A 27,979-nucleotide genomic window follows, 5' to 3' on the forward strand; every position below is an offset into this window, starting at 1 on the left:
TTCTCTCCTATGGGTTGAGCTCTTTGCTGCTGCTGCTGCTGCTGCCTCCTCCTCTGACAAAAGCTCAGTGGGAACAGAAAAGACTATTCCTTTTCTCCACTGAGAAATTGGGGGAGGAAAGGAGGGAATGTTCCTCTGTGCCCACCTCCTTTGGCCTTTTGTAGCAAGGTGCTGCTTGCCCCTTCTGCAGAAACCCAGTATGAGAGCAGAGACCTCTCCCTTTCCAAGTTGTCTGCACATGCCACAGGAATTCAGGAAAGCCAAAGCGTGGCAATGGCAAGAAATAAGGGTTTTGGCTAGGACACTGAACCAGAGTTTGTGGACTCCTGTCCTTAGTACACAAAGTAATGGAGGGGCATCTTCTTTCTGCCAACCCATAAGTCAAAAAGAACAAACACTTTCATCTACCCATATGTCAGAGCGAATTGCTCCACCTAAGGGACTGCATAGTCTTTGCTTGCTGGATTGTCTGTTTTATGATACAATGGATTACAAAGTCATACAACTTTCACTACAGTCTATGAAGGAAACTCAATGGTAAGTGCTGCTGCCAGTCATAAAGGTGCATAGTAAGCTACCAAACTCCCATGGGCAGTGCCAGAAATTGTAGCAATGCTTGTGGAGAACTCAATGCTCCTTTGGGTCATGGCAAGGCCTTAAAGTACACTTCCACAGTGCAAACAGGAAGCACCCAACATTTAGCAGAACCCTAAGAAGAGGATGATGAAGGTAACAATAGAAACATGCAGAGATAAAGGCTCTCTTGTGTCAACTCCCAGAGAAGAGATCGAAGACAAGGGATTTTTCTTAGATGACAAAATCAGGAGGTTTAGAAAATTGTTTTAACCAACGCAGTAAGCCAAAATGTTTTTAGCAAACATCCCATGAAGTGCAATGACAAAACAAATGATACAGGGAAAATAGAGGGACAGTAAAAACAAACGTTATGAAAATTCATTCAGAAGGGCAAGGAAAAACAACAACAAAATATATTTTTAAACCAGAATTTCAACTTGGTACTTTTGTTAAAACCCCTCACATCTTTTGCTTCTGGAGCCTGACTGCTCCAAGTAGGCAGCACCAGTTGCATCCTGAATAAGGACGTTTCTTTTACCATCTTCTGATCCATCCCAGAATTATCCTTACTGTTTGTAAAAATAGAGGTCTCAGTGGTCTCCAACATCCCTCAGCTTTGTTCTAGAATGACCAGAAGAAGAGACTGCAGTTTACAGCACTGATTTCACTCATTTGCAATATAGTCCATGTCCATTCTACTGGTCTTAATATCCCTGCAGTCCATTGTACACCTTCTGCACAGATGCCTGCTTCAACAGTTGCTTGAGATCTGGGGGGAAAAAGACAGGAGGGGGAAAAACTAAACTGAAGTCAAACTGTTCCAATTCTCAGCTAGCACATTCATTCCACCGAATACTTTGAGAGAGTCTCACAAAACAGTGTTAAGAGAAAGGGACACAGCTTCCCACAATTATATAAATACTTCCCAAACAGTTAGCCACAAGGGCAATGGTACTTCCTTGGCTAACTAACTAAACCAGACCAGAAACAAGCCAAACATCTTGAAAAGATGCCTGACCAGCTTTCAATCCAGGCTCAGTGTTTGCTGCTGCCTAGTTTGAGCTGCATATATTTAAAAGTTACGCCAAGCAGCAATGGCTGTTTAGCAATGGAAATTCTGGGACTTGCCTCATAATTTTTGTAGCAGATATGGATTGGAGTCATGATGTAGTCAGCCTGTGAAAAAGTTTATGGAAAAGAACAGGGCAGTACTTTCCACTGCTGACCCAGGGCATTCTGCCACCTGAAGCGAAGAGCCAAGTGGCACTCCTTCCCATTCCTTATTTTCAATGAGTTTGAAAACTCACACAAGAAATAAGTGCAGCCAGCTTTAAATTTGGATAACAGATGTGGGTAAGGCTGGTTCCCCAGTTAATAAAATGAGAATGCCACTACTCACTGTTGGATGCTATACAAACCCAGATAAACCCTCTATCATCTAGAACTGCTTGGGATCCAGGATGTGAAGGAAAACTGAGAAAGCCTTGGGGGTTCTTCATTATGCCCAAATGTCAATGCTACCCCCACCTGCTTTGTCTTGCTTAACAACCAGCCCCATGAAGAAAGCTGCTCACTATTGTTTGATATTTTAGCTAGTCCTAAGAAAAGTGTTACTCTGTGTAACTGAAGTTTAGACTGAGCAAGGCATCGAGATAGGAGGAAGTGTGAGGTAAAAAGTGTCAACAGCTCATGTGCTTTATGTCATTGAGGACACACACCTTTAAGATCTTCTGCACCTTGTGTCCCCAGTGGATCACATAGACCACAATTCTTTAAAGTGGTGTGTGTGCAAGTGCATGTGCGAGTGAGAGAGAGGTTTAAGAGCTTCAAACAGCACTACATACAATTATTTTCTGGATCAGAAGGATGCTGCTAATAAAAAAGAGTAGTGCAAACTTATTGACATAATAAACAAAAATACAGTGGGCAGGACATTTTGGCTTCGGCCTTCTTCAGTTGCTCCAATGCTCTATGAAAAGTACAGTAGCTGCAGTAACAGTTATAGAATGTAACTAGGATTGGCTGCTGTGGACAGGTCATGTGCCGTCTTCTAGGCTGAAGCCTCCTAGGGCTGGTGTCCCAACTCCCAAGTGCATTGATCCAAAAGTGCTTTCTTGCTTCCAATTTCACTGCATCTCTAATTTAATAAATTAATATTTAATTTATTAAGTTTGTTCCATATAAACTCCATCCATCTGACAATCAAATCCACATTTAACAGGGCCACTGAAAATCCAAGCACTCTGTTCCTTGATGTCCTCTTCACTACTGACAACAACAAAATAGCTGATCTGTACAAACCAACCTATGGATGTCCATAACTATCTTAACTAGAAATCCTGTTATCCCAAACATATCAAAAGAAACAGTCTACAGCTTGGCTCATAGAATCAAATGTATCTGTAACAAAATTACAAAAAAAGAACCAAAGAACTTAAAAGACATATTCTGCTGAGAATCTTGCACATGTAATTGGACTTGAACATCCACCGAGCATCCATTGTAATCAGTGAGACTCCTCTTCACAATGGCAACATAACCAGCAATGAAGTTTAATGCATTCCATTGTGGTTAATTTCCTTCCCGCTTCTCCCGATTATCACAGGGCAATAAGAGAAAGCTACCCAATTTTAGCCAGCTCTGAATGTCTTTCTAAAGGAATCAACAAACCACCTATGGTAGCATTGGATCAGTCCCCAAATCTGTGTAGATTGCTAGTGAGAGCTGTAATTAAGCCACCAGTCAGGAATCCAGGATCACAACACTGCAAGTCAAAACGATGTGTCACCAGTATCCATCTGTTACATATCTACTTTGAAGACTACTAGAACTGGAAGAATGTATGAAATGAAACAAAACATCACATGCAGATCTTGCAATGTGATCTACCTGACTGAGTGCAAACAATCAGAATGCCATTTTCAGTACGTGGGCAAGACAAATGACTTTTGTACATGCTTATGTAATCAAAAGTCTGCAACTATAACAAAAAAAGAAGTTAGACCAACCTGTAGCCAAACATTTTAAAACTGGCACACACACACACACACACACACACACTGACTTGTCAGTCACTGCAACAGAGATGCCACTGGATGCAGTGGAACTAACAGTTCTAGAATGTCTGTGATGGAGTATTCAGCAGTCTAGGATTGGCTGCTGCAGACACGTCATGTGCTGTCTGAGGTTGATTCTTCCTGGGGCTAGTGGCCTGAGAGCATGGAGCCAAAAGTTCTCTCTTAGAAGCAAGAGAGAACTTTTTGATACTTCCTCTCAGGCCACTAACCCCAGCAAGAATCAACCTCAAAGACAGCACATGACATGTCTGCAGCAGCCAATCCTAGACTGCCGAATACTCCATCACAGACATTCTAGAACTGTTACTGCAACCACTGTACCTTTCATACATCACAGAAACTGAAGAGAGAAGCTGAAGTGTTTTGCAAATTATATATCTGTTTGTTAATCAACAATATATTTATACTATTTTTTGTGATTAACAGCATCCTTCAGGGATCCAGAAAATACTTATATGGCATTCTGTTTGCAGCTCTTAAACTTCTCTCGCTCCCTCCCATCCTGCCCCACACCCCATTCCTTATGTGCTCTATACCTGATTAATGCACCAAAGGGCCTTGAGGAAACCTCAAAGCCCTGCAGGGTGGGATATTAAACAAAGAAGAGAGTCCAAGTCCCCTTATAGCTGGTCTAGCTTTTCTGACATGCTATTTGGGTCTTAGACTAGAGACTTGCAACAGAAAGGAGAATGGACAGCTAGAGGCAGAAGTTAGACTCCTCACTCTCTTTCTCTAACATCCCTGGAGTTTTTTGAACAAAGAACAATGGACAAGCATGCAGTTTGCAGTTAGGAAGGGAAAGGTTTGGTGTTTAGTTTACATCTTCGTTTTAATCAGGTTGATTTGATCGTGGGAAGGCAAGAACTATTAAGAATTTATACACTGCTTTTCAACAAAAAGTGCTTGTTGTGGGCTAGTAGGCGCCTTCTGGTTGGGGGGAGGGGGGAAGATCATTGGTTGACAAGGAGATATGCTGCCACCCCGCTGGACTATTTTTACACAGACCGCCAGAGGAGTGAGAGAGAGAGAGAGAGAGAGAGAGAGAGAGTGTGTGTGTGTAAGTGCACCCTCCCCAGTCCTTAAACCTATGGCCCCCCTACTTTCAAACTGGTGGAACCGCCGTCTATCGAACCGTAAAAGGGCCTCCGAACTAGTTCGTGCACATCCCTACCCCCAGCCTCAGAGGTAATATGCCTCTAAATACCAGTTGCAGGGGAGCAACCGTAGGCGAGAGGGTATGCCCTAACCTCTTACCTGTGGGCTTCTTAGAAGCATCTGGTGGGAAAAGAACATACGAACAGCCCTGCTGGATCAGGCCCAAGGCCCATCTAGTCCAGCATCCTGTTTCTCACAGTGGCCCACTAGATGCTGCTGGAAGCCACAGGCAGGAGTTGAGGGAGTGCCCTCTCTCCTGCCATTACTCCCCTGCAACTGGTTCTCAGAGCCATCCTGCCTTTTGAGACTGGAGGTGGCCCACAGCCCTCCGACTAGTAGCCATTGATGGACCTCTCCTCCATGAAGTTATCCAAACCCCTCTTAAAGCCATCGAGGTTGTTGGCTGTCACTACGTCCTGGGCAGAGAGTTCCACAAGTGGATCACGTGTTGGGTGAAAAAGTACTTCCGTTTGTTGGTCCTAGACCTCCTGGAAATCAATTTCATGGAGTGACCTCTGGTTCTAGTGTTGTGTGAGAGGGAAAAGAATCTCTCTCTCTCCAAATTCTCCAAACCATGCATGATTTTATAGACCTCTATCATGTCTCCCTGCAGTCATCTTTTTTCTAAGCTAAACAGCCCCAGGTGTTGTAGTCTTGCCTCATAAGAAAGGTGCTCTAGGCCCCTGATCATCTTGGTTGCCCTCTTCTGCACCTTCTCCAGTTCAACAATGTCCTTTTTAAGATGTGGTGACCAGAATTGTATGCAGTACTCCAAGTGTGGTTGCACCATAGTTTTGTATAAGGGCATTATAATATTAGCTGTTTTATTTTCAATCTCCTTCCTAATAATCCCTAGCATGGAATTTGCCTTTTTCACAGCTGCCGCACATTGAGTCGACACTTTCAACGAGCTGTCCACCACAACCCCAGGATGCTGTACTAGATAGACTTCGGGCCTGATCCAGCAGGGCTGCTCTTATGGAAGACTCATTTTCTCTTTTTTCCTGCCGTCATTTTAAAATAATGCTAAGTAATCATCCCTTTCTACTTCCTCACTAAACTCCAAGGCAAAGACTCGTGCAAATTCCTGGGTATTAGGCCCGCCCAGTGGGTACCATACTTCTGAGTACACATGCATAGGACTGCACTGGAAACAAGGTAGGAGAAAACAGAATGAACTAGGAAGGCAGGAGGAAAGCAGGACATTCTTGCCTAACTGTTGCTCAACTCCACAAAATTACAGGCAAGGGGGAAGGAGGTGCACACTGCCACTGTGCTGTGTCTGCATTTGGCAGGCCCACACTGACTTTGTTACATGGGCCAGATTGCTGTTGCTACACACACAATTTGAGAAATGGAGAAGAGGAGGGAAGCAGCCAAGACTGGCCTGGGCTGTCAATGTACATAACTCACCCCTACTCAGTAGGGAAAAGATGAAAAACAACTCAAAATACAAAAAACCCACCGCTGAGTCTTAGCCTGCGACTGTACTTGCACACCAAAGGATGAGCAGGGAGATCAGCACTGCCATCTGCTGCCTCTCCCCATTATCACCTGAGGTGACTGCTCCACTTTGCCTCAATATAAAAAGGTTGGCCTTGACTCTTTCTACAGATAGCCTACAAAAAAATTGGTTTTAGCAATACCTCCTACCCATAAAACTGACATAGTTCAATAGATCTGATGTCTTCCTGAACATATCATCTAAATACGGAAGGTGATCCAAACAGATGCTCCTAAATAACTCTGACAGAACACACAGGATGGACATAGTGGAGGACAAAATAACTTTCCTCTCTCAGCTGAAGAGCATACATGAGTAACTGCCATTATTAATCATTTGGGAAATCTTGCCATCATAGTACTGGTCTAGAGTACTTAAATTACAAACCTTCCCGCTGTTCACTTGTCAGCTGCTCTTTGGGGAAATCCACATCAAATGTAATTATTAGAGAGCCTTTAATATTGTTGTTGTCAAAGTTAGGAAGACCTTCTCCTTTCTTCCACAGCTTGGCACCAGGCTTTGTAGTTTTATCACGGGCAACATGGACCTGGGGGAAGAAGTCCAGGTGGGGGCCAGGGAGGAGCGGAAAGGAGAGATGTTACAAGAAGATTAGCATTTTAAAATAGGTTCTGTTCTACAGATTAGTTACACAAAAGACAATCACATATTTTAGTGCAAACAGATGCAAGCATCATGAAAATAATGTAGAATATCTTCAAATAAAAGTAATCTTCTGCCTTACCTTATGCCCATCTAAATGGGCAATATCCATTTCAAAGCCCACTAGAGCCTCGACCAGAGAGATAGTTACGTTTGTATATAAATCATCCCCTCTTCGTTCAAAGACTGGGTGCCTGTAGACAAGAGGATACAGGAACATTAATACTTACTCCTGGTTACTTCCTCTTCAGTGGCCAATATATTCGTTTGCAGAGCTCCAATCTATAAACAGCATGTGAACTTACAAATGAGTGAGGGGTTAGGAACTATTCTGCAGTTTTGTTACTCCAGTTTCCAAAGTCACTCAACCTATCCCAGACTTTGCAGAAGGTCTTCACAAATTAGTTTTAATTTATCCCAAATTTTGACTGCCTCAACACCCATCTCAGGGCAGTTTTGCATCCCTATACAAAAATGTCCACTTGCCAAGATGTAAAGCAGTTTTGCATAAGGATTAGAAATAAACAGATGCCACTGCAATTGTGGAGTTTGTTCCAAAATTTGGCAGGGAAATAGTTTCCGGCGCTACTCTTCAACCTTTTAGTAGCTGAGTGGGGCATTAGCCTGGGTGTTCCCCAGAAGCTGTAGGCTTGGTTGAGGCTGGATGAGGAGAGCCTGCTAGTCTCCCTCTAGTCATCCAAAGAGAGTTCTTCTGTATTAACAGTGTCACAAGGCATTCTCTCTCTGACTTGGGTGCCCTTTCTGATCTTACTTTACTACATGCTTCCTCCCCAATCCCAAAAAACTGGCCCACAGGTGAATGTGTTGAGATCCTCATACGAAATCCTGCACAGTCTGCTATTACATGTGAAGACCTGTGGATTGGGGCACTAATCCAACACTGGCGTTAGGAGAACAATGTAACAAGACATCACTGTCTCTATCCTAAAGCCACACACAGAACTTCTTGGGGGTTTTTTCCTTGCCAAATGTGATTGAAGCAATAGGGGACTAGGTTGCAGTGACCCTCACAGATGCAACAAGATTGGTGAAAACCCTCTGTTAGGAATCATTCTACTTACCCAGCTCCCAGCTGGTAGGGGAGGGAAGGCTCCACCTGCTTCAGAACCTTATCTTTCCTTGGAACTTTATACTCACTCTCTCTCCCTCCAGATGTCCCTGTGCCCCCCCACCCTGCCCTCAGCCTGCTCTATAGTTTGAAAACCACTGCTGTAAGGAGAATACTTCTCCCAAGCTACCATAATTATATAGTTCTTCTTGAAAGCACACCTATAGTGCATGCTTGCACACATACACTGAAAATTGCATCTTTCAGCATTATCCAGCGTTGAATACATACAGGAACGTTGCAGATGTCTTGATCTGGTTAGCAAGACAAAAATAGCTAAGAGATTGCTTACTTGAGAACTTTTATTCGGAAGCGCAAGTCACCTGGCTCCCCGTCAACATGAGGTTCACCTGAGAAAGTTTGGATATGGATTAGGTATGTTATGCCAATTTAAAAAAAATGATTTGTTCTCTCTCAACAGCAAATGCCAAAACTAACCCCTCCCTAAAAGCTTTTTATCAGGCACATATTCTACCATTATAAAGAAAAGCATCTGTAGATGGTTTTCCTCAGACAAGGAGCCTGGCCTTATCTCTGAATAAAATCCAGTATATGGCTACCGCAGAGGACACAAGTACAGGCCACTCAGTCTTGCTCAGATTTGAGATCGTCATAAAACCTATAAGTGCTGCATAAATAAATAATTGGTTTGCTTGAGTATGAAAGGCTAACAAACGTTATCTGATAGCTGGTAAAATAATTTGCATGTCACCCCCCCACACACACACTTTTCCAAATAATGCATATCGATATGGCTGAGTTATTGTCCAAAGAGCAAGGTTTCATGGCAGGAATAACTTGTCTAAAGAGCAAACATTCGCATAAATATATTTTCACTCTGATTAATACATAGGTTCACACAGAATTGGGAATATTTCAGCAAGGAAGAGGAGCAAACATGGGCAGTATGGGGGAGAAGGAGACATGAGGACAAACGACTGTGACAGACAAGTACACCCCCATTTTTCAGAATCAGTTTTCTACAACCCCAAGGACTAGATGTTTGCATTTTCAAAAATGGGGGAAAAAATCACAACTAAGAGAAAATGAATTTGCAAGGAAACCACTTTTAGATCACAAACAATGGGATGCAGAACATACAGAGCTTGTAGAGCAGCTGACATTTTCAAGCCTCCAGTACATGAGGCACATTCTTTTTTCTCCAGAACTGACGCAAGCACTAGGGAACTATACTTGAAAAATCAGTGGGACATAAAATCCAAAACAGAGCCAATTACAGACAATGTTGTTTTGTATGTTTACTTATTCCTCAGAGATCCCACCCCAATTTTTTTCTTGTTTTGTATTTTGCTGTAAGCAACAGAGCAGAAATATGATATCTCAAGAGCCTTGAACATTCTTTTAGGAATGTGTAAGAATAATAGGCTGCTTAAACTAATCAGGACAAGAGGTGGTGAGCTTTTACAGTGACTCTACACCCAGAACCGTTTCCAAAACAAAGAGAGCTAATTATACCAGCTTTTTTTAAAAAGCACTATAAATTCCGTCTGCCCTCCGCAGGGGTGGTGGGCCGATTAAGATGGTCCGCCCCCGGAGGCTTATGGATCCGCTTGGATTTCAGACGGCCCTCGGGGAGTTTCCAGTGTCCAGAGCTGGTGACCCTGTTGAGGCCTTGGTTGATCTCTGGAATGGAGAGATGGCCAGGGCTGTTGACACGGTTGCCCCCAAGCGCCCTCTCCGGCTTGGTGGAGCCCGTTCTGCTCCTTGGTTTTCCTCGGAGCTTAGGGCGATGAAACAACTCGGACGACGGCTGGAGCGACGCTGGAGGAAGAGTCGTCACGAATCCGATCGAACACGGGCTAGAGCCCATTTTAGGGACTATGCCGTGGCGGTGGGAGCGGCGAAGAAATGTTTTTTCTCCGCCTCCATTGCGTCTGCTCAGTGCAGGCAAACAGAGCTGTTTCGTGTGGTGAAAACATTGCTCCACACATCCCCCCGGACAATGGGGGAGGAGTCATCTACGGCTCTTTGTGATCGGTTTGCCTGTCGCTTTGCAGATAAAGTCGCTTGCATCCGTGCTGACCTGGACTCCAGAGTTTTGGCAGTTCCGGCAGACGTGCCTCTGGTACCATCTGGTCCCGTTGTGTTGGATTCTTTTCAGTTGGTGCGGCCTGAGGATGTGGACAAGATCCTGGGCAGTGTGCGGGCGACTTCGTGCGCTCTTGACCCTTGCCCTTCATGGCTAATAAAAGCTGCCAGGGAGGGGACAGGTAGATGGCTGGAGGTGATCGTTAATGCTTCGTTAAGGGAGGGCAGGATGCCATCGTGCCTCAAGGAGGCGGTGGTAAGACCTCTATTAAAAAAGCCCTCCCTTGATCCCTCCAACCTGGACAACTATAGACCTGTGTCTAACCTCCCCTTTTTGGGCAAGGTGATGGAGCGTGTGGTGGCGTCCCAGCTGCAGAGGGTCTTGGATGATACGGATTATCTGGACCCTTTTCAATCTGGCTTCCGCCCCGGGTATGGGACTGAGACTGCCTTGGTCGCTCTAGTGGATGACCTACGCCGGGAACTAGACAGGGGGAGTGCGTCCCTGTTGGTTCTGCTGGACCTCTCGGCGGCGTTCGATACCATCGACCATGGTATCCTTCTGGGCCGCCTCTCGAGTATGGGAATCGGAGGCACTGCGTTGCAGTGGTTCCGGTCCTTTCTTGAGGGGAGGGTTCAGAAGGTGGTGCTGGGGGACTACTGCTCGGCCCCGTGGCCGTTGGCCTGTGGGGTCCCGCAGGGATCGGTCTTGTCCCCCATGCTGTTTAACATCTACATGAAGCCGCTGGGAGAGGTCATCCGGAGATTTGGACTGAGTTGTCAGCAATATGCGGATGACACTCAGCTCTATCTCTCCTTGTCATCTGATCCTAGGGAGGCGGTGGATGTCCTGAATCGGGGGTTGGAGGCCGTGATGGGTTGGATGTGGGCTAACAAACTGAAACTGAATCCGGATAAGACGGAGGTACTGTTGGTCAGTAGGAGAGCCAATCGGGATGAGGAGATTTTACCGGTTCTGGATGGGGTTGCACTCCCCTTGAAGGAGCAAGTACGCAGCTTGGGGGTACTACTGGACCCGGCTCTGCTTTTGGAGGCTCAGGTGGAGGCGGTGGCCAGGGGTGCCTTTGCACGGCTTCGGCTGGTGCGCCAGCTGCGTCCCTTTCTCGAGAAGGCAGATCTGGCCACGGTTACCCACGCCTTAGTCACGTCGCGGCTGGATTACTGTAACGCGCTCTACGTGGGGCTGCCCTTGAAGAATATCCGGAAACTGCAGCTAGTGCAAAACGCGGCAGCGAGGGTTTTATCCAGAGCTGCCCGTTGGGAACATATCACCCCCATTTTGAAAGAGCTGCACTGGCTGCCGGTTCGTTTCCGGGTCCAATTCAAGGTGCTGGTTTTGACCTTTAAAGCCCTAAATGGTTTGCGCCCAGGGTATTTGAGGGACCGCCTGCTCCCAAGGGTTGCTGCCCGCTGGACGAGGACATCTGAGGGGGCCCTGCTCCGGGTGCCGACAATGAGGGAGGCCCGGTTGTCGTGCACTCGGGACAGGGCCTTCTCTGTTGCTGCCCCCAGACTCTGGAATGCTCTCCCAGTGGCCATTCGTTCCTCGGACTCCATCACGGCTTTTAGAAAGCTTTTAAAGACTTGGCTTTTTACCCAGGCTTTTACATGATTGTTTTTTACTGCGGCTTCTCTGTGTTCCTATTTGTTGTGTTGTTTTTATGCCTGTTTTTATATGTTTTTGTACTTTTAACATGATGTTTTTATTGTGTTTTTATTGTATGTTTTTAACTTTTGTAAACCGCCTTGGGGTTATCTTTTTAATGAAAGGCGGTATATAAATGCAAAAATAAATAAATAAAATAAATAAATAAAAATTGCCCTGAGGCTTTTTACCACCCCAGCTCCAACACCACAAACAAAATTTTTAAAAAAGAAAATGTTGTACCTTCCCCAATAAAGGGATATTCCATGCCATCCCTCACACCAGGTTCTATCTCCACTTCCAGGGTTCGCTCTTCATTCACAAGTCTGAGAAACAGGAGAGAAAGGTAGCAAACAGAAAACACACTTATACGAAGCAAGAGTTTCCCAAAGAGTGACTGGGCTGTCAAGAGTTCCTTGCTTTCCTTCCCCACTCAGGCCACACTGTGTACCTGTAGGGCATGCTTTGCAGCAAAGTGCTGCTGAGCCAACTCCATCATTCCTCCAAAACCCAGCCAGGCTCAGGGCATTTCTAAGTGACTCAAAAAATCCTCTGCAAGAATACTACAGGGAGCATTCACAAGTTCCAAGAGGGCAGGACAAGCTCTTTCAGGAAGCTGTACAGATGCCCGATGGGGCAGCTATTAAGCTCCAGCTGAATGAGTAATCCAGAAGCTTTTTCCATTTAAACAGCTTCTCTTTCCTGCTTTTATTCTTATAGATTAGCAATCAATTACACCACCATGTGGCTCATACTGGTAATGAAACCACTCCCTCCCCTCAAGAGCCATAAATGATTAGCAACTACTCATATCACAAATAGCCTAAGAACCTCAGACTCACTTGACATTGGGACATTCATCACAGACAACTTCTTGGGTCATCTGGAAACGCCCTGGGCCCAGCTGGGTCGTCCTCATCTCCTGCCGGCAATTGCATTTCCGCTTGCCTGGTGCCTGCCTTGCTACTGGTTTGTTTCGAGTCACCTGCAAAAGAGACACAGAACCTTTCTATCTCAAACACACACATACCAAAAAACAAGGTCACCTAGCAACATTCTTGGCCTTCTCTTTCTGACATTTTGCTGAATTAAACTATAGCCAGCATTTATTTCAATGATGTCCAAAGTATATGCAACGATCTGAGCAGTAATTTAAAAATTCTGGCCCAATAATGAATTTCTGGTTGCTGCCAATGTGTGCATAATAAAAGGAATGGGGGGACTGGAGGAATCCAGCACCCTTTGCTTTGATTTTGTAGATGGAAAGCATCCTCAAGGATAAAATTGTAAAGCACATAGAAGAACAGGCCCTGCTGGGAGAGGCTTCTGCAAAGGTAAATCTTGCATCACCAACCTTTTCAAGTTCTTTGAGAGTGTCAACAAGTGTGTGGATCAAGGTGATCCAGTTGACATAGTCTACCTGGACTTCCAAAAAGCTTTTGACAAAGTTCCTCATCAAAGACTCCTGAGGAAACTTAGCGGTCATGGGATAAGGGGACAAGTACATGTGTGGATTGCTAACTGGTTGAAAGACAGGAAACAGAGGGTAGGTATAAATGGAGAGTTTTCACAATGGAGGGAAGTAAGGAGTGGGGTCCCCCAGGGATCTGTACTGGGACTGCTGCTTTTTAATTTATTCATAAATGAGCTAGAAACAGGGGTAAGCAGCGATGTGGCCAAATTTGCAGATGATACCAAACTCTTCCGGGTAGTGAAATCCAAAACAGATTGTGAGCAGCTGCAAAAGGATCTCTCCAGACTGGGGGAGTGGGCGACAAAATGGCAAATGCGGTTCAGTGTTAGCAAGTGTAAGGTGATGCACATTGGGACAAAAAAACCCAACTTCAAGTATATGCTGATGGGATCTGAGCTGTCGGTGACTGACCAGGAGAGGGATCTTGGTGTTGTGGTGGACAGCTCGTTGAAAGTGTCCACTAAATGTGCGGCAGGTGTGAAAAAGGCCAATTCCATGCTAGGGATCATTAGGAAGGGGATTGAAAATAAAACAGCTAATATTATAATGCCCTTATACAAAACTATGGTGCGACCACACTTGGAGTACTGCGTACAATTCTGGTCACCACATCTTAAAAAGGAGAACTGGAAAAGGTACAGAAGAGGGCAACTAAGATGATTAGGGGCCTAGAGCACCTTTCTTATGAGGCAATTCTACAATACCTGGGGCTTTTTAGTTTAGAAAAAAGACTGCGGGGAAACATGATAGAGGTCTATAAAATCATGCATGGTGTGAAGAAAGTGGAGAGAGAGAAATTCTTTTCCCTCTCACACAACACTAGAACCAGAGGTCACTCCATGAAATTGATTGCCAGGAGGTCTAGGACCAACAAACGGAAGTATTATTTCACACAACGCGTGATCCACTTGTGGAACTCTCTGCCACAGGATGTTGTGATAGCCAACAACCTGGATGGCTTTAAGAGGGGTTTGGATAACTTCATGGAGGAGAGGTCTATCAATGACTACTAGTTGGAGGGCTATAGGCCACCTCCAGCCTTAGAGGTAGGATGCCTCCGAGTACCAGTTGTTGGGGAGTAACAGAAGGAGAGAGGGCACTCCCTCAACTCCTGCCTATGGCTTCCAGCAGCAGGATGCTGGACTAGATGGGCCTTGGGCCTGATCCAGCAGGGCTGTTCTTACGTTCTTAAGGCAGAAGCAGTGAGGGAGATTGCTTGCTTATGTTTTCTGAAAGAGTTCCACATGGAATAAGACCCCAGCCCACTCCCAACTCTTCTGGCTCACATAGAGGATTGGGGAGAAGATGGTCTTGTTTTATCTCACATGGGCTTCTGAGCACACAAGAAGTGTGTGCTCAGAAAAACCTTGTCACAGTCCCCTCCTGCAACTATGCTGGGGAAGAGCAAAATCGCGAGGACACACTCACTTCTTACTGCTCCAAAGCTCTGCCCAAGGTGAAACAAGATAACGCCCCTCCCACCATGTCATCTGCACATGCAAGAAAACCAGGGGGTGGGATTTTACATGGGGCATACCGAAGGCAGAATAAAGTGAGTTTCTCATGCTGATAACTTCTGTAAGTACAAAAATAGATACACCCTTCCCTTCATTCTCTGCATTTACAGCAGAGCCTGCTAGAGGGACTGGCAGAATTTGCAACTTGGCAAGGGGGTTTCTAGAGCCATAACAACCAACACTGGTAGAGCTATAACAAAACATTGAAGTGATGGATAGCTTCTCCTTTTAGGATCGACCATCAACAGTAAAGGATCCAGCAGTCAAGAAATACGCTGCAGACTAGCACTTGGTAAGGTTGCAATGAAGGTCTTGGAAAAGGTATTTAGATGCTGTGATGTGTCTATACCTACAAAGATTAGAATAGTTCAGACAATGGTTTTTCCTGTGACATTCTATGGATGCAAAAGCTGGACTTTGAAGAAACAAGATAGAAAAAGTATTGATGCTTTTGAATTTTGGTGCTGGAGAAGACTTTTGAGGATACCATGGACAGCCAGGAAAACAAACAAATGGATCTAAGAACATATCAATCCAGAATTTTCACTCGAGGCACAAATGACCAGGCTCAAACTATCATACTTCGGACACATTATGAGAAAACCCAGCTCCCTTGATAAGTCCATAATGCTGGGAAGAGTTGAGAGAAAGAGAAGAGGAGGACCAGCAACAAGGTGGATGGACTCGATTACGACAGCAATGAATGCACCACTGAGAGACCTTAAAGGCCAAGTTGAAGACAGATCATCCTAGAGAGAATCTATCTATGTGGTCTCTCTCTCTTCAGATGTCCCTGTGCCACCGCCCCCCACCCCTACAACCTGGCCTGCTCTATGGTTTAAAAAACACTGTTGTAAGGAGAATACATCTCCTAAGCTACCATAATTACATATTTCTTCATGAATGCACACCTATTAGTGCATGCTTGCACTCATACACTGAAAATTGCATCTTTCAGCATTATCCAACGCTGAATACATACAAGAACTTTGCAAATATCTTGATCTGGTTAGCAAGACAAAAATAGCTCAGAGATTGCTTACTTGAGAACTTTTATTCAGAAGCGCAAGTCACCTGGCTCCCCAACAACATCCACGGGGACACTAACTTGATGGCACTTAATCAGTCAACAAACAACTAGACTACTGCATCTGAACCTAAATTAACTCAGCAGCAGCTATTTTGTTGAAAGATGCCTGCTTGATAACAATACAAGGCAGGAAGCTCAATTAGCATAAGCTTTAGTTAAAACAATCCATTGCTGCAGCTGTTCCATCAGAACATTAGCCCCACCACCTGTTGTCTGTTAATACCCTCAAGACCAGAGCACTAGTAACTGAAGGAAAAACAACAGGCAACACTGTGTGTCCTGTCAGAGACACAAATATCAGCACAAGCAAAGCACATTGGTTCAGCTCAGGATCCTTCACACACACAAGTGGTTTTTGGAAGACTGCAACCCCTCAGTTGCCATCAGGGAATCAAACCATAAAAAAATTGGAGTTCCATTCTGGTTCATCAGCTTTTTTTTTTTTTTTTTTTTTAAACTTTTCCATCCAGTTCCGATTTGGATACTAGCTTTAAGAAGTGGCTTGGTAACCAGTTCAGACACTTTGAAACAGTCTTGTCCCTATCTACTTGCCTGGTCGCCACTTGTGACCTAGAACGTTTTAAGAATAAGGCTTTTTATTTTTTTAAAAAAGAACATTTTGCCTTACCAGTAGGTTTAACACTGCCTAGATGCACTAAGAACAATTGTGGCATCCAAGTGCATCTCTTCACCTTTTGTTTAGTCTGTAAGTGAGCCTGTCCCTTTCCAGTCTTTAAAAAGACCAAACAAAAAAAATCAGCAACCACCTTTAAAAAAAAAAAGCCTATGAGATGGGAAATGACCCAGGGTAATTTCTTGTTTCATTCTAGATTTCCTGTCCCATCCCCAAAGGTTCGGCAGCACCCATTCTCAGTACTTCCAGGTTCTGTTTGAAGATGCAAATTTCACTGTGGTGAAGTAGATTATAAAACAATACAAAACACTGTCCTCCCCACTAGCATCATGGAGTAGGCAAGTATGGGTGGGAGAAGCAAGTTGCTTCTAGGGGCGGGGAGGCTTACTAACAAAGCTGCTTTAGATACATTTCATGCAGGATCACACAGAGTTCCTTTTCACAAAACACTAAAAATGACTATGGTGATAATTTTTTGCTCAAGTGAAATAGTTTTTTAAAACTCAGAAAAAGTTTTAGGTATTTACAAATACATATATAATGAGATTTTTAAAAAAGACAGGAAAATGCCTTGTTTAGGATGAATGGCAGGAGTAACTGCAGAGCTAAGATAACAAGAATCTTCCAGCCCAACTTTAAAAATCCTCCACACTGAGGACTTGTTGCTGGACGATAGACTGCACATGGGCAGGCCTCCCCCTAAGCACCAGGAGGACTGCCAATCCAAGACCCTGACTACAAAGTTCTCCCACCCCACCTTCTTTTCAGATGGCTCATTGGGAAATATAGCTTCTTCAAATACATCTAGAGCAAACAGGAGCTCCTACCACTCCTCAAAAGACTATCTTGGGTGCTTGGTTTTTGAATCAGTTACCCTTAAAAAAAAATTAGGGGTTTGGTTTTTGTTCAGGTTCAAGGCCACCAAGAGATTTTAGGTTCGGGTTCAGTTTTGGTTCACTGAAAAAAACCTTCTCTGAACCAGTCTTGAGCTCAGGTTCTATTTGATAAGGATCTAAACATGACAGCAATTAATCACTTTCCTATATGCTTTGCAGTTCACAGGAAGGAACTTTCACAAGTCTGAAGCTGAACATGGTCCAACATTGTATCTAAAATGTTAGCAGCTGCAAAGCCTCAGTGTGGGCTCTTATTCATGACTGCTGTATGTTCCATCTCAATTACTCTGTCAAAATCATCTATTCTTAACAAAAACCGGGCTAGCATACTTTACCAAAAAGCAGGATGACACACTTACTTCCACAAAATTTCCTGAATACACTTCTTCCAGTGTAACTTCTAGGTCCACAACGATGTCACTTCCTCTTGGAATGTTCCTGTCTTGCTGACGAGGATTGCCTCCAAACATGAAGCCAAAGTCTCCAAAGAAACTATAAAGCAGTGAATGATAAGTTAGTAATAAGAGGGGAGACTGGACACATGAAGTTTCTTTGGTTGGAAAGAACATAGTCAAAAAAATTAACTCCTTCTTAAGCAAGTATGATTAACCAAGCCCGCTTCCTGAGAAGAGCCCCACTTTCAGTTTTTAGAAATAACTTCAGCTAAGAAACAACTGTAATAAAAACAGGAATAGTAACTACTTGTTAGGGCAGATCCAAACTGAGTAAGGACTGCACTGATAACAATGATCAAATTACAAAAATGGAAAAGAAAAAGGATATAGACACTAAAAGCAGCAATGACATATTTAGGAGGCCCCTAATCCAGCAGCTTACTCTCAAGGGGGAACGGCACAGACAGTAAACCTCATCCGCCCACACCTTCAGTAAACGTAGCCTAACCTCCATCCAGGTGAGTCTGCCTGATTTTCTGTTCCAAGTGAACAGAAGAGAACCTCACAGTAAATCCAACTTCCCTTTCTCAATTCAGTGATAGGAAAGCAGGCAGGAAAGGGATGCTCAAATGCTGCTTCACATCACAGTATGGGTTTTTGAGTGATCATGCCCACACAGGTACACGTTTAGGGGATCTGTTACTAGATACAGCTCATGAAAGGTGTCTGCAGAAATGCATGTGTCAATTTTATAACAGTGCACAAAGAGAGATACACATGGATGCCCTGCAGACGTCCTTGATTTGAGCACTGGTGGAGGTTTCTGTACTTTGGAAAGTGAGCTGTAATATTTATTACAGCCATTGGAGCACTCAGCAAGCTCCATATGTTTCCCAACCTATTTACTAATCACAGACTTCCAGTACCCTAGGTCCTTGAGCCTTTTGCTTGATCAGAATGTCTTGATATCCCTGTTCTCTCAATGTAAGTCTCCAAAGCCTTGTAAACATCCAACAGGTTGCAGGCAGGAGAAAGAATGGTGCACAGAGGAAGTAGGAGGTGCCTCCTAGCTCATATCCAAGCAAGTCTTCTTGAAAGAACCTGTCTCCTAATGGACGGATGGGAGAACACCCTAGATCCCTGGACTCCTGGAGGGTGACAAGTAGGGAAACCTACAAGGACCTACAGACGCCTAGAAGGTGTCACTGATGGCCCTAAGGGAGCAAAGATTTTGGAGATAGGTTTTGAAGGACTTGCTCTTGTGGAATTAATGAAATTATATCCAGTCACAACCACCACCCCATCTGCATAGAAGATCCAGGGCTCCTCTCTCACTGACAGAGCTCCTAGCTCACTCACACTTCTGGCTTACAAGGTGACAGCTAGGAATATCACTTTCCAGGTGAGTTGCTAGATACAAGGAGCCTTGTTCAAACAAGGCTTTGATGAGGGTTTAGAACGTTTTGGTTCTAAAATCTAGAACTAGATTCTGCTATCTAGATCTAGATATTAGCCATAAAATTGATGAACAGGCTGAAGTTGGGAACCACCCTCCATTTGAGCAACGTGATGGGCTTTATTGCCTCTGGGGGATCAGCAAGAAGTGGGAGTGAACCCCTCTCAGGAAGGAGAAGCAAATTTGGTTGGCCAAATGGACTGACCATCTGCATCAGAAGAGTTAACACTTACCTAACGAGAATGTTATAGTCACTTGAACAGTATGGCTTCAATATAGGTCTGTTCAATGGAGTAAAGGGATCTAATGCCATAAGAACATGTTACAACCTTCACTTGTAATGCAAGCTTGAGTGTGTACTGACTGGCATCTTAGTACCTGTTAAATCCCAACACTCAATTGCAACAGCTGACTTTTCCAATAAGCACATTCTTTAGAGCCAGAACAGTCAGATGTTCAACTTTTTACACTCCACACCACTAACATAATAAATGATACTCCGAATAAGCCCCAAAACCTATCCAAGACATCTAAAATTATCCAAGTACAATGCCAAGGAGAGGTTAAAAACCCACTATGCCCTTGACCGATAATACCACCACTGTACTCTTGTCTCCCCAAGCAATTAGATCCCATTCAGTAAGATCAATATATTTTTGGCTAAAAATGTGGTTACAACATTATATTTTTCCAAACTTGACCCTATTTCACTCCAGCAACAGTTTCAATCTCTTTCAGGTTGTTGTCCTAACTTAAGGCAACCAATTGACCAACCAACCTATTGGATCTCCTCCAATTCTGATTCCAAGTACTATGATTCAGGAAGTTATGAACTTCATAACTGTGAAATTCATAATTATAGTTACTTAGTATTTATGCTTTTTCTATGTGCTCACAGCATATACATTTCAGTGATCGCAGAACAACCTAGTAAAATAGTATTATCCTCATATTACAGATGGAAGGCTACCCAGTGTGTTCATGGCAAAGTTGTTGTGAATTCAAGACTGCCTGGCTCCTAGTTTATACTCTGCAACTGATGAGTTGCAAACACATAACCAAACTTTGTGTAGTTATACAGATATAGTCAAACAGTACAGTTTTAACCAAAGATTCTGCATTCATTAACAAAGCTAATAAATGGTTCAGTTATTTTAAGAAAATAAAAAGCCAATATCATAAACAAGTGGCTTTTCAGTAGATGCCATAAACCTAGAGCATCTGGGAAGCATGTTCACATTTGCCAAGTGTGGCTGATGAACTTCTAAAATGTAAATAACGTTCAAAAGGGCAATGCATTCCAGATTTATCTTTCAGTCAGACACATACCATGCTGCCCATCCAAGAGGGATGCATGTGGGTAGCTTGCAAGCCAGCCCAAACCTCATCCTTGTTGGCAGTGGAGGCTCTGTGCACACTCAGCTGTGAGAAATCCCTGTTCTGCCAATACTGCCATTGGGAATAATGACAGTTGTGGTGAAGCAGCGATTACGCATGGCTGAGTATGCACAGTGCCTCCCTTGCCTCCACTGGAGGCAAGGACGGGCTCATGGCTGGCTTGCAGCTGCCCACATGGTATGTCAGCCACTAACAATTGTGCATGTTCAACCAGATTAATATATTTGGCTAGGCCTGAGAATCACATGGTAAACGTAAGCTATAGTAAGTAAGTAATAAGTTTATTGTTGTGATCACAGGTTGTAAAATAATAGAAGAAAAAATACAAGACACCAAAAAGTTACATCATTTAGGCTGAACTAAAACCAAAGCTACGTTTTAGAAAATATAAATTTCTTTGAATTTAAAAGAAAGCAAAGTGAAGGTGGCAGCTTGACAACTGACATATGGAATCTCATCCACAAAAAGATAGCTCAAACGTTCTACATATGACCCATTAAGTTTATCTATCATCAGTGTTTTCCGCTGATCACTTTGTAAATAGGACAATAAAGGACGTAGTGGATGATGTTCTCCACTTGACCAGCGCCACAAGGACAAATGCGCTGTTCCACTGGGAGATTGCAAAATCTCCCTTCAAGATATGCTGAGAGCATAGTCTGGTAACAGAAAGCAGGAAAAGCTCTTCTCAGTGGTGCACTGATAATATTAACCAGATACTGTGAGAGACTTCTATATTTCTTATAAAGGCAGTACCAGGATGGGAACTTTGAACCGCAGCAGCATCTCTACTGGCATCCCATTCAAGGAGCCAATCGCTAATAGTTTCTCTGCTCCAATAATTAAATTGCCCACCGGAGGCAAGGAATGAAATACAACTGCAGGATACAAGATAAAAGCTATAAGCTATAGTAATCATACCGGCATTAGTGAAGGAATACTAATATCTTCACGCTATGTTTGAGGCACAGCTTTCTCTGTTGTGCAAAATAATATGAAAGATCAAAGCAGACTTACTGTGAAAAAATGTCTCCATGGGAACTCTGGTGACCCTCCTTTAATCCCTCTTCTCCATATGCATCATACTGCTTTCGTTTTTCTTCATCCGACAACACCTGCAAGAGATAATAGCATACCATGTGTGGATGAGACAAAGCTCCAAGGGGAACAACTACACTGCTCCCATTTCCCATAGAGCTAGCTTGGTATGTTTCTAGAATTCACATCCTGATCCTAAATGCGTCCACATTTTATATCCTGTTCAGTCTTAAAAGCCTCTGTGGTTCATCTTTTTGGACAAATGCCCTAAGCGTGATGAGTGCAGGTAGAAGGGTGATCTGGCATACCAGAGAAGTGCCAGGGCAAGACTTCCGAACCCACACTGGACGCTGTAAGTAATGTTCCCTCTAACAGGGATTCCCAGATGTTGTTGACTACAACTCCCAGAATCTCCAGCCAAAGGCCACTGCAGCTGGGGATGCTGGGAGTTGTAGTCAGCAACATCTGAGAATCCCAGTTAGAGGGAACAGCGGCTGTAAGTACTTAAGTGGAAGCATGTTCTACAGATTTCTGCCAGGAGAATATCTGCAACAGAGGCCTTAGATCCATCTATTATGACCAGCCAAATAAAGGCCTCATTGCATCCTAAAATGAACAGACTAATATAAGTGTGAGGGCATTGTCAGAAGGAAGATTTTTAATACAGTTATTCTTGGACTAGCTGAATGGAGAAGAATATTAACTCCAGGCATAGCATCCCCTGCCCCGGACATAAAATTTATTAATTAATGCTTGTAGTATCATAGATACTACAGTCAGGAGCCAACAGCTTCCAAAAAATGTGCAAGCATGTTTGTCCCTGACTACATGTTCAAGTGTAACCTATAACACAGTGATAAAATAGTAGGCAGGGTTGCAAAACACAGTGCCTTTGAATTAGGTATTTGTGCTTAGCCTTTGTCTCACATTAGAAGGCTTACGCTCGGCATAATTAAATTTAATGTTTTAGAGCAGAACTTCATTTTAGCATAAGCAGCAGACATTCCTATTTTTGTAGAGCTTCCCCCACCCCACCCCCATCATCTGTACAACCTGTTAAAAGTTTTGCTTATTTCATTTATTTATTTAATTTGAGGGATTTATGTCCTTCCTTTTGCTCAAGGCATCTAACAAATACAATATAAAAACAGTGAAAACAAGTGCCACAAGCAATGAGATGGAACCACCACCAAAAAGTCTATAAAGCAACATCCAATACATTTAAAAGGAAGGGACCAACCATCATAAGAAGCCCTTAGGTGCCATTAAGAACTGGGGGAATTTTCCTTATGCCTAAAAGATAGTTAAAAAGGTGCCAAAAGTGCACGTCAGGGAGTTTCAGAGTTTGGGTGCCACCACAGAAAAGGCCCTCCTAGTCACTATCCAACAGCCCATACCAAAGGTAGGGGTACCTGCAGAAGGGCCTTTGAAGATCTTAACTAATGGGCATATTTATGTGGGAGAAAATAATTATTCAGTAAGATACCTTGGTCCCGGTCTTTGAGCTTTAAAGCCCAAGACCCTCACCTGAAACTGAACCTGGAAACTAGCAGCCAAGGAAACTATTTCAATTCTGGCATGTCCCATTTCTCAGTCCCAGTTAATCTGCCATATTTCGTACCAGTTGATCCAATTGGTCTTCAAGGGCAGTCCAACATACAATACATTATGGTAATTTAGCCCAGATTTTTCTGAAGCATAGTTTGTTGTCCAACTATATCACAAAACATTTTGTGGTATAACATTTAAACACTAAACAAAGCATTTAAAGGATATATTCCACAAGGGCAGCTGAAAAACCACTAAGGGGAAGTCCTGTTCTCTCCAGTTCACATTAGAGGAATACCTCTGAGATTTAGAAAAAGCTGATACAGGTGATAAGAACAATGCGGAAAGTGTTTAGAAACTTCTGCTCAATACCACCCGCCGCCCCAGTCAAATAATTTGCTGGTCCTGAGCTTGATTTGTGTGTCATATGAATTGCTGTGAGAGTTTTCATCCAGAGTTTTCAACTAGGAAGAGACACCGAGAAACCAATCATTAGGATGACACACCCCCCCCCAATATTAAAATATAAATCCTTGTACATGAGCCTCATCTTGCATTCATAAAAATAACGCAAGAATTTGCCATAACAAGAGAGATTTGCCAAAGCAATAAGGGGTTAAGGAAGAGAGCTCACTCTGGGCTCCCAGGAGCTGTCAGCTGGTCTAAGGATCAACAATCTATGTGGCTCTCAAAGTAGTCTAAGTTCAGCCATCCACCAGTCTTCAGTTTTAGTTGATCAATCATTAACTTTAAGGTGTTTAACTCACTATACTAGTTAAACACATCTGAAAGAACATACTAATTAAACACTGATAAAGTATTCTAACAGATGGTTTTATACTTGGAAAAACTATTATTATACGTTTGTTTACAATACAGAAAGTTGCCCATTAACTGACAGATTTACTTTCCCCCCTCAAACTGGCATATCTGAAGACAGAGTTGCAAAAATCCATCAAGTTTAAGACCACACCAGAATCATTTTCATATACAAATAATAAATCGGAGAGGAGATAATGATGGCCTCTCAGGAACAAAGTATCCTAATGACCCTCCCTTTCCCCCTAACCCCTACTTCATCCTCCTCACCACAACAGTTTTCTTTTCTGACAGCTTTCAATTAATGCCAACTCAACCACGGTTTCACTAAAAAGCAGAGATAATGATACAGGAGCAGCAGGTGCACAGGTTCTGGGCACAAGTTGTTTGTTCATAAATGCACTGACCTCATAGGCTGCCCCAAGATCCTGAAATTTCTCCTGTGCACGTGGATCATCAGGGTTCCGGTCTGGGTGAAGCTGCAGGGCCAGTTTTCGGTAGGCTTTTTTAATGTCTTTAACAGATGCACTGCGAGGCACTCCCAAGATCTTGTAGAAATCTCTCCTGTAAAATACACACATGAAGCTAGTTCATCATTGTGCCCTCTTCATGCTATGGGACAGCAGGAGAGTTCAATTCCCTTTCCTCATGCATTGATGTGGACAATCACAGTAAGCCTAGCAACTATCACATCTAGGGGGTAGCAGTATAGTGCCTACAAGGCAGCATCAGGACTGCCAGCCAGACACAGCAAGTTCAGGGGGTACTGTTTTAATATGAACACAAACACTATATGAGCACTAAATGTACTAATTGTCTTGCATGCAGACTAACATACATCTTCCAAGTGCTACTGAAGACCTTTGTGTCCCAAGAAGCACGAGAGAGGGAGTTAGAGAACAGATATCAAAAGACCACTAGTGACATGAGAGAATATTGCCCCCCCCCATGCTTTAAACCACTTTGAATGCCTTAGCAGAAATACTACCAGAATACTACATAGTAAATGTAGTGAGGAAGCAAGTGAGAGATGTTACCAAAAGGTGTTACTAGCCACAACTGGAAGACATTTCCTTTCAGCACACATTGACCAGCATAACCATCTCTCACCCAACATTAAAGGGAAGGCAGGCCAAAGGTTGTGAGAGTTACATGCAAACCAACATTTTTGTCCCAGGGCTCACAGATCCTAGCACTGACTCTAGAGCCAGTGTGCGTAGGCAGGCCGGCGAGGACCACAACAGATAACAAGTTCTTGTCTTTTAACATCTGCATAGAAGAGCAAATGTCAGCAGAGAGAGCTTTTCTCAACTCCCTTCAGCGCTCTGGCATGACAGCCAGCACCTCTCAAATGCCCGTCAATACCAGCTATGAAAGGCATATAAAACCTGCCCTCGTCCACATCCGGGAAGGGGAAGGAGAACGGGAGGAAAAGAGAGCAATCCTAGGGGACTGAGAAGCCGGCAGGTGCCACGCAGGAGGGGCGCGTTGAAGCACAATCCCGGCCACTCCTCACGGGCCTTGGGCGGGCGGGGAGGGGGGGCTCCACCCTATAGTGAGGCTCCACGCAGCCACCAGAGGAGGAAGATCAGGAGAAGGAACCGAGATTTTTCTTTTTTCCCCCTTTCTCTCCCCCACGGGCTCACCCGGCGACGGCGGCCCCAAGCAGGCACAGCAGCAGTAGAAGGAGCCCGCCAAGGGAGCGAGGGGACATGGCGGGGGTCTCGTCGAGCAAGTTCCACACACCCCACCTCGCTCATCCGCCGGTAACCAGAGGCATGGAAGAGCAGCACCCGGTGAAGCAAACCCGCCAATCACAGCCCTGCACAGCTCACTCCACCAGCAAATCAAAATTGCACACTTCACCCGCGACCCGGCCCGAGTCGACCAACCATGTTTTGAAACGTCAACAAATTGGGACGCACGAATGGGGGGGCTCAAGAGGGGGAGTTGGCCAATCGTAGCATGGAGTGCGCTAATGACGTCTTTCCCATGTACCTAAAAAGGGAGGAGCACTAACTTTCTCAAAGATTTAGGAAAACGTTATGTTTTCTTTGCGACTCCTGCTGGTGGATTCGCTGCAAACACGAAGTGTTTGAGGTTGTTTGGTGTTCTGTTTTTTTCCTTTTAAAATCTGTTAATAATGAGGTCCTCTGTGGTAACGGTCCGTCGTTGGGAGTCACTCCCAGCCAGCTCCCACTTCTGGCTTTTATTTGAATGTCTACATGTTAGATGTATAATATTTTCCTATCTCCATGGCAGTCGGATGTACATAGCAGCCGAAGGTGGAACCCTTCTACCTCCATAGTATTATTTTCCAGGGGTTGATCCACTTAACTTTTAGCGGATCGTAAATAATACGATAAACCAAAATCTAGGAAAGTAGGATTTCATGCCAATTAATGCATGCCTTGAATAGGGTCAAAGTTGTACCCTGTAGTCTATATTTATAGGCGTGCCCGAGCTGAAAGAGTTATGCTCTTATACGTGGATGGTCAATCGGCAGCGTAAGTGGCACTGGCGGGGTGGGGTATGGGCTAGCACATCTGGCTAGAAGTGGGAGGGCCTGCGAGTCTGGCTATAGCATGTATTCAGATTCTTGCCTGCTGCTGCTTTCCCACTGCTACGTAGACCTGAGGCAAAATCACACCAAGGCAGCCGAAATGGGGGTGGGATCTATAAGCGTTGTAGCGCACTTTAGATGGCGCTGTCTGAATTTGACTTTTGACAACATAGTTGCCAAAAAGGCTGGCCGTCATTGCTCTTACCTATAATCCGGCACATGACATGTTTAGATTTGTGACCATGGAGAACTCCATGTTAGCAACAGCAATAATTTCTAGCAAATGCACTCCAGCCTACGTTAACAGAATTCAGTTATGAACATCTGTCGCACTATCAGTTGTGAACAACTGAATTCCCTGAAGAGCAGGATGCTGCTGGGAATACCTTTATCACTTTTGTGGGGGAAGGTTTGCAATGAGTCAAGGACTGGATAGAATGGCAGCCCGATCTATGCTTGCTTGCTCAGAGAAGCAAGTCCCTCTGTGCGAAATGGGATTGACTACCACGTAAGTATGCACAGGATTACAGGCATTTCCCAGCCTAAATCTTAAAACGTTGCAACAGTACAATATGAAAAGGAGTGTAGTTCTCAAACCACCCTGTCTCATACCCAAGAGATTGTGAATCAAAATACATGTTGTGGAGTACAAAAGCTTCCACTCTGTACTTGGCCTTTTAGTTTTGGAGCTTGGACTCGGAACTGAGGGTGTCGTTTGAGCCAAAATTCACCAGGGTTTCCCCCAAAGAACTTATTTTCAAAACCAGGACTTAGCATTAGAATACAGCAGGCGCTGCCTCCCTGACTGACCTATTCCCATACCAATTAAAGACGCGGGGAGGGGGACTTCCGGGATCAGAACTTATGGCTTTTAGACAAATGTGAGCCGTTGCACCTCCCCTGCCCCCGAAATCACGGTAAGGCTACGCTCGGGTCTTCACAGAGCGTGGGGACCATCATCCCCGCCATATGACTACATCTCCCTTGCGGGATTCCTCCTCACCAGAGAGGACGCTGCTGCATCCCCGCCTCTGTGGTGTCCATTTCGACAGGAATGCGCGGGAACCATAGAGATTAGAAAAGGACAAAAGTGTCTGTTTTTTTACTTCCCAGCTGTACACAATCAAGGTCCGGTCGGTCTAGGCAAACGTCTCTTTTGAGTGTGTTTGGCTGCCGCAGACGCAAGGCCGACCGGAGTCTGTGCGCATGCGCGGTGTGAGGAAGTAGCGGGTGTTCGAAAACAGCTCGGTCTACACGAGTCGTGACACGACACAGCCTGATCCGGAGAGGCGGCGATTAGGGCGCGCAGGTAACCGGAGGCGGGTAGGCGCTCCT

The 27,979-nt window shown here is 44.3% G+C and overlaps 2 protein-coding genes across 4 annotated transcripts in view; one reads left to right on the forward strand and one right to left on the reverse strand.

Moving 5' to 3' along the window:
* Positions 1-824: 824 nt before the first annotated feature.
* DNAJB11 (DnaJ heat shock protein family (Hsp40) member B11) lies at positions 825-27,779 on the reverse strand. Of its 2 annotated transcripts, none has more exons than XM_053308050.1 (10): positions 27,648-27,779; positions 24,489-24,645; positions 21,694-21,791; positions 17,787-17,919; positions 12,659-12,801; positions 12,060-12,142; positions 8,394-8,451; positions 7,055-7,166; positions 6,700-6,859; positions 825-1,345 (listed from the first exon to the last, which is right to left on the reverse strand). In XM_053308050.1, exons 1-10 carry the CDS (start codon positions 27,686-27,688, stop codon positions 1,281-1,283), a joined length of 1,050 nt encoding a protein of 349 aa, XP_053164025.1. In that variant the 5' UTR covers positions 27,689-27,779; the 3' UTR covers positions 825-1,280. The 2 variants fall into 2 exon arrangements, with proteins under 2 accessions (XP_053164025.1, XP_053164024.1); XM_053308049.1 differs by lacking the exon at positions 27,648-27,779 and adding an exon at positions 25,728-25,921.
* The window catches only part of TBCCD1 (TBCC domain containing 1), a 29,548-nt gene continuing 29,329 nt past the window's right edge, over positions 27,761-27,979 (forward strand). The window contains exon 1 of one of the 2 annotated variants that reach the window (XM_053308046.1): positions 27,761-27,953. The gene's annotated coding sequence lies outside the window, so the exon portion shown is untranslated. Of the gene's footprint in view, positions 27,968-27,979 lie in introns of both variants that reach the window. The other variant, XM_053308047.1, reaches the window with a different exon arrangement.

This window comes from Hemicordylus capensis, chromosome 3, assembly GCF_027244095.1.
Source record: "Hemicordylus capensis ecotype Gifberg chromosome 3, rHemCap1.1.pri, whole genome shotgun sequence".
NCBI classification, from domain to species: domain Eukaryota; kingdom Metazoa; phylum Chordata; class Lepidosauria; order Squamata; family Cordylidae; genus Hemicordylus; species Hemicordylus capensis.